Source organism: Giraffa tippelskirchi, chromosome 8 (assembly GCF_054371585.1).
Source record: "Giraffa tippelskirchi isolate mGirTip1 chromosome 8, T2T-mGirTip1v1.2.pri, whole genome shotgun sequence".
NCBI classification, from domain to species: domain Eukaryota; kingdom Metazoa; phylum Chordata; class Mammalia; order Artiodactyla; family Giraffidae; genus Giraffa; species Giraffa tippelskirchi.
In genome coordinates this window covers 55,611,260-55,623,316 of record NC_137282.1, presented here as the reverse complement: position 1 = coordinate 55,623,316, position 12,057 = coordinate 55,611,260, and the positions used below count along the sequence as shown (strand labels likewise).

The following is a 12,057-nucleotide window of genomic DNA, read 5'->3' as shown; positions in this document are numbered from 1 at the left end:
CCTCCTGGGAGAAAATGCTAATGTCTGTCGATATCTGAAGGTCTGAGTTTTTGTCTTCTTTCTGGGCACATGGACAAATTATAATCCCAGCCTCCTTGCAGTTGGTTGAGGCTGTGTGACTTAGTGGCCACTGGGCAGAAGGGGGCATGCCACTTTCTGGCATGGGCCACACAGATCTCTGCACAATCCTCCACCCTTTCTTCCATGCTGTGCCCTAGAGGCACCACAAGCAGAATCCCCTGGGCTCCTGGATGGTAGAAGAGAACAGAGTTCCCACAGCTGCTGCCCTGAACAGTCATCATGTAAGTAAGAAACTTCTGATGTGTGCTTAGCCACTAGGAGGGAAGGGTTGTTTGTTAACAGCATGAACTCAGTGTGACTAATTTTCTGTGAAACTAGTAAAATCTTAGCCCTCATCTATACAAAATATACACCAGCAACTGTAAATCTTCCAGGAAGTTATGAGAAAAGGAAAGTAAAGTGTTTGAATAAATGGGTCGATAAAACAGCTCTTGATGGGAAACCTTTACCGAGGGAGTGGAAGGAAGAGACAAGAATCTGGGGACAAATGGCGACACTGTGGGTTGCCGACCTGTGAGTCACAGTCTAGGGAGGACCGTGAAAATGACTGGCCAAGGAGTCAGAACAAACACATCAACCACACTACTTCTGGGGGAAAAAAAGCAAGAACAAAGAACTACAGTATATCATACTGTACTCACTCATCCACTCAGGAAACACTTAATGGAGATCTTGATTTGTATGTGGTACCATGACAGGTGACAAACTTCTTTAATGGGTTGGACGGTAAATAGTTTAGCTTTGAAGCCCAGACAGTATCTGATACAACTGGTCAACCCAGTTGATCTAGCAGCCATAGAAAACATCCAAAGGAGTGGGTGTGTTTGTGTTTCAATAAGATTTATTAAGGATAATCATGAGCTGGAAAATGCAAATAAATGGGCATGGCCATGTTACCATAAAACTGTAACCATTATCGGTAAGCCTTCATTTTCAGAGCCCTGAAAATTTATAATAAAGATCTCTAAGCTCTTTAATCTCTAAAATCCCAGCCACTTCTACAGCAGTATGATTTCAAGAACATATTTGACAAAGGAAGGCAGGAATGAAAGAAAATTTAGAATCACGATTTTTAAAGACTACACGGGAGACCAGTCTCCCCTTGTCCAATACAAATATGAGACAAGACTAAAGAAATTAATCAATGTGAATATCTTACTTGAATAATTATTCTAAATTATTAATTAAAACATCATTCTTTAAATTATACAGAAGAATTCCAATGGAGGGTAGTTGTATCAAATTGTTATGACCCATCAGAGAGGGTTTTGACATTATAAATTGACCCAATTTATTTTTAAATTTAATTTCATATTAATAAAAGGAAGCAATTTAAACTCAAGAACCCCAGCAGCTTCTTTAGAAATGCCACTAAGGGCTCATGCATGTGTTTGGTTAAATATATGAAAGAATCTAAAGAGGAAAATTCCCCAAGCATTGATCTTCTAGATTTAATCCAATAATGTTAACATTGCAGACTTGAAACGTGGCTTCCTCAAAACACACAGAAGCCAAGGTAGTGATCACTTCACCTAGGGTTTCTCAACCTTGGTGCTGTTAACAGTTAGAGCCAGAGAATTCTTGGTTGAGCAGTGAGGGGCTGTCCTAGGCATTGCAGAAAGTTTAGCGGCATCTCTGGTCTTGACCCACTAGATGCCACTAGCACTTTCCCCTCCAGTGATGACAACTTGATGTTCCCAGGAGGTAAAACTACCCCTAATTGAGAAATACTGGCTTAGAAATTGACTAGAGTTGAAACGCAATTCCCCAAACCCAAATATACAAGAAACAAAGTTAACATTTACCTTAACTTTGAAGCGAATTCTCTACCAATATTGACCAGGTCGTCAGAGACTTAACAGTTTTCAATTTAGAAACCAGAGCGAGGCAGGTGGCAAATTGGAACACAGATTTCAATTTTTTCTGCTTATTCCAGCAGTTGTGAGTGAGAAACAGGCTGTGAATTCCTTTCCCTTGGTAACAAAGCAATACAAAAATGGATTTTGAGCTATTTCCCAAAAGTATGTTAGGAAGGCATCGAGGTTAAACGAGCCGCAGTCTCTCAGTGTTCGTAGGAGGTTGCTCAACACACGTCTACCTGGGGCCATCCCAGGCACAAACCCAGATGGCCAAACGCTGTCAATTCCTCTTGAGGCCAGCTGCGTTTTTACATTTTCCAGAAAGCTTTGTTCTTAGAAAATAACCGCTGTGATCAAGGCAAGGAAAAAAAGTGATGCTGAAGAGTTGGATCTGTTATTATGACAAGAAGTAGGAGAGACGCCTGATGGGAAATTCCATGCCCTCCATCCCTGTGCCTGAAAATGACTGGTTTCCAAGATGCGAAGGCTACATTTCAGCACACGGTGAGCTACAACAAGATTTATCACAGCCTCCTAGCAGAAAGACGCCTTATAAATGATATCACATGAATATGTGATTCTCCAGTCATTGATGAAAAACAGGTTTTGTTTCTTTTGGGTCTTTCACTTTGATACTTTAAGGTATGCATATTTGACAATCACAGCAAATATTCCAGATAGAACCATTCTAATTCATGGCATATTTATAGGTGAATATTTTTGCAGTGATGCTAAGAGATTTACCTCAAACAGTAAATAGTAATAGTAATAGTAATCGCATAGTAATACTAATCCAACCCAATCCTTGCTCAAATCTTGGCTGCTTTAGAAACTCCACTAGTGGTGTCTTGACTTTGTTAGGGAGAAAAGGGGAAAAAGAACTTTGATTCAGGGTTCTGCTGATGCCAGTTCCGGACTGCGGTCAACATCAGGCTTATCAGGCAGCCTGACCTCACAGTTCAGTCTCTCGTCCTAAAGCCACTTCACAAAAGTCCATTTTTCTCACTTGTGGATTTCCACGCATTTCCACAGGCTGAGCCACGAGGCCCGACCATGGTGATGAATAACAGGCTCTGATACCTGAGAACATACCAGCATCACATGTTCCACCTATCCCTCACCCCTTGGGCAGGAACAAGAGCTGGAACCCTCATTAAACAATGGAAGTTTGGACCATCAAGTCACTGTGCTGGGACCATCAAGTCAGTGTGTGTGGACCACCCTGGTGTGAGGAAAGGGAGATGGGAGTATGCACTAAGGGTGTTCACAGTGCTCCTGTGGTGTGGAGGGGTGGGGCTGGGAACTGCTGGCTGCAGAACACACATGAGCACGTTGAATTCAGGGGTCAGGAATTGAGGCGGAGGCTCTGGAACTCTGTGAAAATCACTAAATAGAAACTCAAGAAAGGAACCTTGTTCAATGTCTGCTTTCTCATTACTGATCCTAAAACAGTGTTTAAGCAGAAGAATTTGGGGAAGAAGAAAAGTGCAGAGTAAGACAGAGCAGCCAGGTGGCTGGCATGTAAAAGGAAAGGAATGGGTCGGAATCAGGAATTAATTATACTGTCCTAGAATTTTCCTGTAGGGTCGGAGCGTGCACATGTGCATTTCAGCGTGACTTTCAGCAGGCATTCTGCACTTCTCTAGACCCCGGATGTCATTACTTTCCTTCTCTTGAATTTAAGGACAAAAATATGAAGTTCACCCATGCCCCGCTAATGATAAACTTTTAAAAAGTTGCAGAGTGAATATATTATTAAGTATCAAGGGATGCAGACTTTCACAGACATTAGTCTCCAGTCTATCACCTGCCAGATGACTACATCTAATGATCGACTTTCATCTAATCCTGAAGACACAAAGAAATCAAATGTTCCACAGAACACAGAGAGAATTTCAATCTGAGACAAGAGGAAATCATCAAGAATAAAAGCTGAGCTTATGAAACTCATTCCAGGAGCATCAGCCCAAACAGACTCAAGGTGGGTTACAAAGAGGTGACAGTTAAAGTGAGGCCCAAGGGTTGGCATCTCCTAGATCGAGAAGAGAATGGGATTAAAATCGTTCATGAGAAAGAGGACCTGAGTAGATGATGAAAGTTGGGAAGTGGCCCCGGTCTGGAAGTTTTGATCAGCTTGTCATTACAAGACCCAAGGAAGCATCCCAAGACATCTGCCAACTGGAAGTGGACCCTCCTGTTAGGCAGGGAGGGGCCAGATCAAATGAAGCTTTGCTTGGTGTTAAATAAGGAATGTCACTGATTCTCAGCCCTGATTCTCTCCACTGTTTTTGCAAATTGCTTTTCCTTTCTGGGCTCTGTTCCCTCATTTACCCACATTTAAATAAGTATTTTCTATCTATGAAGAGACAAGGAAGGAGAAAACTTATAGACTAAAATATTCAATTAATCCAGGTGGTCCCTGGAGGAAACACTATTTCTACAACATAACTGAAGGCGTGGAAGTCATAAATGCTATTGCTCCTCGTGATCTCAAAGTGCACAGTCCAACTGGGCAGAAAGAGCTTTTCCACTGAGCTCCTGAATGGTGGCTATGTCAAATCCATATGTTCCCTAGGAGTGAAATACATACCAGATTTTTAAGCCTTAATACGATTAAAATAAAGAAATGTAGCTCATTATCTTTTTGTAATCACTGCATGTTCAAATGATAATATTTGGGATATAATGAGTTAAGTAAAATAAATTATTAAAAATAATTTCCCCCCAAAGGGATTAAGAGGTACAAACTACTATGTTTAAAATAAATATGCTATAAAGATATATTTTATATTATATATATATTGTATATTGCATATATATTGTATAACACAGGGAATATATTCAATATTTTATAGTAACTATAACTGGAATATAGCCTTTAAAAATTGTGACTTGCGAATCACTATGTTGTTCACTTGACATATATTCTACAACTATACTTCAATTAAAAATAATGTTTCAAGTTACCTGTTTCAATGTGACCATCAGATAATCTTAAACCGTTCATGAGAATCACATATGTCTCTTCATCAGCGTTCCAAGCCTTTTTTGCTACCCTTGTTGTTTTTTAGTCGCTCAGTTGTCTCCAACTCTTTGCAAGCCCATAGACTGTAGCCCACCAGGCTCCTCTGCCCATGGGATTCTCCAGGCAAGAATAGTGGAGTGACTTGCCATTTCCTCTTCCAGGGGGTTTTCTGACCCAGGAATCTAACCCATATCTCCTGCATTGGCAGGCAGATTCTTTACCACTGAGCCAACCAGGGAAGCCCATTGTTACCCTTGGAAATAGTCATTTAAGTTGAAATAAAATATTCATAGAAATCAAAAGGACAACTTAACTGCAGACACGTAAGAAAAGAGTCTGCATGAAGAATTTCCAGAGAGAAGTATCCAAGCTGCAGTAAGCTGAGCACCATATACACCCACAAAACGTGACAGAGGGTGATCGCGCTGTGTGTACTGATCACAACGCCATGTGTGACATCTGTGGTGAGGGCTGTTGTCAAAGCCTCCACACAGAAAGTCCCTGCCTTCCTGCTGGACCCTGTGTCAGCAGACCGTGCTCTCTCTTGCCAGGTGGTGATGCTGATGAATTTTCCAAACCTCAATAAGAACACTTATTTCATCAATAACTTCAACCTGATTTCTACCAAAAGTTAGTCATGACAATGGGGAAAGTACAGTTAGTTCCCTTGTCCCTAAAAGAACATCATACACATGGTAACGACAAACGCATTTCCTTATTTTTTGCATCTGTTTATTTTGAAATTACATGGAATTTTTTTTTTGTAAGAAATGCCCAATGGGCTCTCATAAACCCTTCACCTAGATTTCTAGAGCTCACTCATTGATATTTTATCACATTTGTTCTATGATTCTTTTTCTCTGCATGCATGCATGTGTGTGTGCACATGTATATACATAAACACATATATGTATATATACTATATATGGGCTTCCCTGGTAGCTCAGTGGTAAAGAATCTGCCTGCCAATGCAGGAGACGTGGGTTCAATCCCTGGGTTGGGCAGATTTCCCTGGAGGAGGAAATGGCAATCCACTCCAGTATTCTTGCCTGGAGAATCTCAGGGACAGAGGAACTTGGCAGACTTCAGTCCACGGGGTCGCAGAAGAGTTGGACACAACTTAGTGTCTAAGCAACAATTATGTAATATATATATATACACATATGGTAATTTTTTTAATCAGAACAAGTTTCAGAAATGAAACTTCACCCTTACTTATCTCAGAAGGTTTGTCCAAAGAACAAAGACATTCTCCTTCACAACCACATTACAGTTATCAAAGTCAGAACATTAATATTAATACATTCCTACCATCTTCTACCCAGACATTAAAATTTCACCAGTTGTCCCAGTACTGTTCTTCATAGCAAGAAAAAACTTATTTCCTTCTCCAAGATGCAATTTTAATCAAGTGCTTCATTTATGTGACATATGTATTTTTTTCTCTTTAGGATGGAATAGCTCTTTTTACTCTTTGTGCCTTTTGTGATGGTGATTTTTGAAAAGTAGAGACGAGTTTTTTGTAGAATGGCCTTCATGTTTGGTTTGTGTGATGGTTCCTCATGATGAAACAGGTTATAATTTTTGGCTGTAATATGGAAATCTTACTGTGGCCTTTTCTGTGCATCTAATCAGGAAGCTTATACTAACTCTTCACCCATTACTAGTCAAAGTACCTTAACTAGTTGGTTATCATAGTAGTGACCAGGCTTCTTCAGGATCAAGTTACAAGTTTTCCTCTTATAAATAATAAGCATTCTATAGGTAAAGATGTTGAGACTATATAGATGTCTTGGTCATCATAAAACTCTCTCATAAATTGAGCATCCGTTGATCATTTTTGCCTGAATCAGGTTTTCATGTGATCATTGCCAAATGATAATTTCCTAATTAAAACATTCATTCAATATTTCTTAGTTGGTATTTAGAATAAGGAAAAGCAGTCCCTTTGTCTCACTTGTTTACTCATTCATGCATTTTTATGTTGGTATTTACTCATGGATTCTTAGTTAATTCAATGTGTTATAATCTGATTCTATCATTATTTTAATAATCAAACTGTCCCAGATTTCTTCAGTGAGTCCACATCCAGCTGGCTCTTAGATCCTTTTGACCTGCTCTCATCATTCTTTGAACACTCCTTTAATTTCTGAAACAAGAAAGTCTTCCAGGCTTATCTGGGACTTTCTCTGCCAAAACTCTATAATCAGCTACTTCTCTAAGAAGCCCTGTCTCTTCTTAATGGATAATTATATTTAGAAACCAAGTACTAGATATCGTTCAGTGTGTTCATTGCTGTTGGAATGACAATACTTCTAGACCCTCTCAGCCAAGGGCACTAGGGAACTAGGAAATCAACAAATATGTATACGGAAATATATATCTGTACATACACAGATCTACACATTTCACTTTTTCAACACACACAACATACCAAATAATATATTATACCATGAGACTCAAAATGAGAATAACCCTATCTATTGAATAATGTACATATTTTATAAAAGATGATTTAAAATCAAATGCTATTTTGGTTAAACTGCTGATTGGTCTGATTTCTTTTTAATACATTCATAATTTCACTAATTATCAACTCATTTAAAGACTTTAGTTATACATCAAATTGCAGTAGAGATGATTCGTTGTCCACTGTGATGAAATGATTTAAGAAGTTATTATTTATTGTCATCACTTTCAAAAAACAATAGCTATTAACATTTGTTACAAAATGACTATGCCTTACCATTGTGCATGGACTACTTTATTTAATTCCAGCAATGACAGTGGGTATTGTTTTGTGGTTATTCTCCAGATGAGGAAGCCCACAACTGCTGGGAGTCACGAAACTATATAACAAACCCAGCTCCATGGGTCTTTAAAGTGTTGACCAATATTACTTTTCTTGTGGGGGTTAGCTTATGTTAAGGTACTGGTAAATAAAACTCAAATCTTATATTAAATCCTAACTCTAAAGTTTCCTGAATGTTCACAAATATCAGCATCACAAAGAGAAGAAAATAACATGAACTTCTTGCCAATCACTTCTTAGAACTCTAGTACGTGAGGGTGGTTAAAGAATTTTTCCCAGCTATATTCAGCCCAAGGATTCTGTGCTTCATGGGGAGTTCCAGAATTTTGGTAGAGGAGATATTTATGCCACAACCCTGTCCTTCTCCAAGAGGCTCTGCTAAAGACTGAAAGGGTCTTTAGATTCAGAGCTGCCACTAAAATCCACACTGTTCAGGCTTAAGCATCTCAGGTTCCGCCACCAAACCACACACAAAAAAAAAGTAGGTAAATTGCATTTTTATCTATCATTGCTAATTCTTCATCATATGTGGTTTTTAAGCCATATAGTTATATTTTTTAATTGAAAATAATAAAGAAGAAACAGATTTTTTCTAAGGGAGCTAATTTTGATAATATGATAATTGGATGAATCAAACTGAATAATCAGTGATTAATTAGGGGGGAAAGGTTACTCCCTAACATCGAGGAAATGTCCATTGAATTAGCTCTCATTTGATGTAGAGTAAGTCAGGATGATTCCATGAAAGGAAAAGAGGCTGCCCAGAAGGAAGAGGGCTAACTGGGAATTAAAGCAGGTGAGGACTCATGTCTAATAGGTCAGCCAAGAGTTCCATGGGCTGACCTTCTGAGGAAAGGAATGCCTCCTCTGACTTGAATTATACCTTCACGTACATCTGTCTTCATCCCCTTAAACACAGAGCTAACCGGGATGGAAAACAAAAGCCTGAGAAAAATAAATTGCACCTACCTGGATCAGAGACAAATCCTCCAGCTGTAACCTGAAGAGGTAGTTTCTACAAAATACAAAAAGAGAGCAGTTTCATTTGTAATAAATCCAAAAAAAATACAGTTCATAAAAAAATATGAGAACAAGAGAAAAAACAACAACAAAAACAACAATTTTTGGCTTCCAAAGCCATCTCCTGCTAAGACTGTGTGTAACAGTTTTCCTTGGAACTCAGCTTTCAAAGAGACATTCAGTAAATCAACAGAAACACACATTTGAGATTGGCAAGAAAGCTAAGGAATAAGGGGGTGGGAACTAAGGTAAGTCTAAATTACTAACTAGCTCCCTGAATTCACAGGATTCCATTCAGATGAAAGGACATGGGTATTCAATTCTGAAACTAAGTTTAAGTTCAGCAAGACGATACAAAACCACTCTTCGTAAGTCTTCATCCTGATAGGTCACCTGTATTCACCATGTTTTATAATTAAAACACATCCTGGTTTTGAACTCACCAATGGTCTGAGTATTATAGCTCTCTACCTCACTGGATGGATTGTGTGTGTGATAACTTCAGAAGCATGAACTTGTCTGTCTGCCATCAAGGGTTTGAAAGGGTCAGCTCTGGCTGCCTAAGCATGAAACAGGGAACCAGAGAAAAGGAAATGATCAGTTTTCAGCAATAAAGAGGAAGAACAATGAAATATGCAACAGAGATCAGCAGAGCATGGGGAAAAATGTAGATATGGCCACATGAGACTTCAAATTGTATTGCTGTAGCTTTTAGAAACAATGGATTGATCTCCAACATAAGTCATGAAAGAACATCTTAATATCATGGAGATGAGAAACTGGGGCAGCAGAAGCAGCACCCCAAGGATGGATGGATGGGAAAGTCAGCCCAGGGGTGAACAGTGATGGCAGGGAGAAATTGACCTGGAATGGAGAGCAGACCTTAAGAACGCATGAGTGCAGGGAGGGGTCTCCGAGAAGCTGAGGATATTGTTATAATGGGATGGTTCAAGGCAAGAGAATACTAAGAGAATAGCAATTCTCCCAACACCAGCAAGAAACAAATGTAAATGATTTTCACTCTGTTGTGGAGGTGGGCAGATGTTAGAAGTGAGCACGCTGTCCCAGAAGAGGTGACAAGGGACAGCCACAACAGGCCACAGGCAGAGCCCTGAGAGAACCAAGAAACATCCCTATGATGGGGATGCAGATAGCAGGGATGGTTCCAGCTCAAAAAACACGTGGGTGCACACTGCCGGAGGAAGAACAGGAGTTAGTTCACTTTCAGAGTGGTCTCAGGAGGACCAAGCCCTGCCCCCAGGGCACTCAGGATTCTCACAATGTGTCCCCCTTCCACAGGAACGCTGCCACCCTGCACGTTGAAAATCACTTCTCCCACCACTACAATGGCATGCTCACTATGCTCTTTCTGTGCCTTCAATTCAACCTCTGAAATATGGAGGTGGCCAAAAAATGCATTCACGTTTTTCCATTTTGGCCAGCTCAATATAGCGCATGGCACATGGCACCTCCACCACGGAGCCACTGAGGGAACACTCCCCATCTCTTTTCTTACAGTCAAATCATAGCCCTCTACAGAGGGTTTCCCTGGTGGCTCAGCTGGTAAAGAATCTGCCTGCATTGCAGGAGACCTGAGCTTAATCCCTGGGTCAGGAAGGTCCCCTGGAGAAGGGAATGGCAACCCACTCCAGTATTCTTGCCTGGAGAATTCCATGGACAGAGGAGCCTGGTGGACTATAGTTCATGGGATTGCAAAGAACTGGATACAACTGAACGACTAACACTATTACTACAGAGAAGTGAGGATCCCTTTGACGAGGGAATGTGGAAGCTGGACTACTTCTACGTAATCCAGCACCATGGACAGGCAAGATTTCCAACAGAAAACATCTTCCTGCAGGGGAAGGAAGATGAATTCAGTGCCGGTACAGAGGAGTGTAGTCAGGCTGCCAAGGGAAGCACCACTGGAGCCTGGCTAGTAGACAAAGAACTGCCAAGATCTCACCTGATATGAAACAGACACCAGCACAGTGCTTCTAGGAGAAATTAGAAATCTATACCTACCCAGGGCTTCCCTGGTGTTTCAGACGGTAAAGTGGCTGCCTGCAATGCGGGTGACCCAGGTTCAATCCCTGGGTCAGGAAGATCCCCTGGAGAAGGAAATGGCAACCCACTCCAGTACTCTTGCCTGGAAAATCCCATGGAAGGAGGAGCCTGGTAGACTACAGTCTATGCAGTCCCAAAGAGTCGGACATGACTTACTGACTTTACTTTCACTTTCATACCTACCCAGAGATAAATCTTTCAGATGAGGGGCTTACAAGAGGCACCAGAGGCAATTACTGGCCATGACGTACTCACAACCTCTTATGAGCACCATGGTTCCCTACCCCCAGGCTGGTTTCTTCATGGGCTTTCTGGCTGCAGGAAGTTGCCAGAAGTCACTGCCCCTCCACTACAGGATGCAGTGTTGCCTAGGATATTTGTGCAAAGGCCAAAGCTCTGTCACCAAACTACATGGGGAGGGAAGCTGGGCATACTATGCTTTCAACTTTTCATCTGTAAAATGGAGATAATAGTCCCATCTACTCGCTGATATTGCTTTGAGGTTTAAATCAAAGGGAAACAGACTGGTGTCTGACCAGCACTTAATTACCAGTAACTACTTCTAGGTAGTTTATGGAAAATATTAACATTTCCAGACATGTTGAAATTCTCAGCATTTTCTCCATTGTACAGACAAGGAAAGAGCATTTCTGCCTTCCAGCAAAGGCAGGTATCAGGCATAAGCAGGTGTGAATATCTCTGTGTTCAAGTGTTGGGGTTGTTGTGAGGGGGGATGGCAGTGGCACCACTGGGCTTTTGGAATAGAAGACAACACTGTTTATCTGGTCATGGTTCTGGGACCCAGTGGTCACACTCTTTCGAGCTCACTGGCTCTTTTAAGAAAAAAAAAATTTTTTTTTCTGCAAACGTTCCCAATAAAGAAGCCATTTGTATTTTTAATCAATGAATTACTTGAGAGCTTTGATGATATTGCAAGGCCACCTCTTTCTCTCTCTCTCTTTCTTTCTTCTTCCTCCGCTGTCCCACACACATACACACATACACGGATGAACACCCACACTACAGTATTGTCTCTGAGAACTTTCTAGAAAGGCAGTTCTCATACACTAAGGAAGAGCTGGAAGGCTTCATACCATTGAGGAAAGAGGGTGGTAGTGTCCATGATGCTCTGTAGAGCTATGAAGAGGAAGACTGGACAGTAAAGTTCAAAGTCTTCTTTCTCCTTGTGGGGA

General features: G+C 40.7%; 1 protein-coding gene across 5 annotated transcripts in view; it reads right to left on the bottom strand.

Moving 5' to 3' along the window:
- The window catches only part of SEMA5A (semaphorin 5A), a 521,440-nt gene that overhangs the window by 259,063 nt on the left and 250,320 nt on the right, over positions 1–12,057 (bottom strand). For all 5 annotated transcript variants that reach the window (XM_081521332.1, XM_081521329.1, XM_081521334.1 and 2 more), the window contains exon 5: positions 8,747–8,792. In XM_081521332.1, the coding sequence (XP_081377458.1) occupies positions 8,747–8,792 (46 nt within the window). The remainder of the gene's footprint in view (positions 1–8,746; positions 8,793–12,057) is intronic.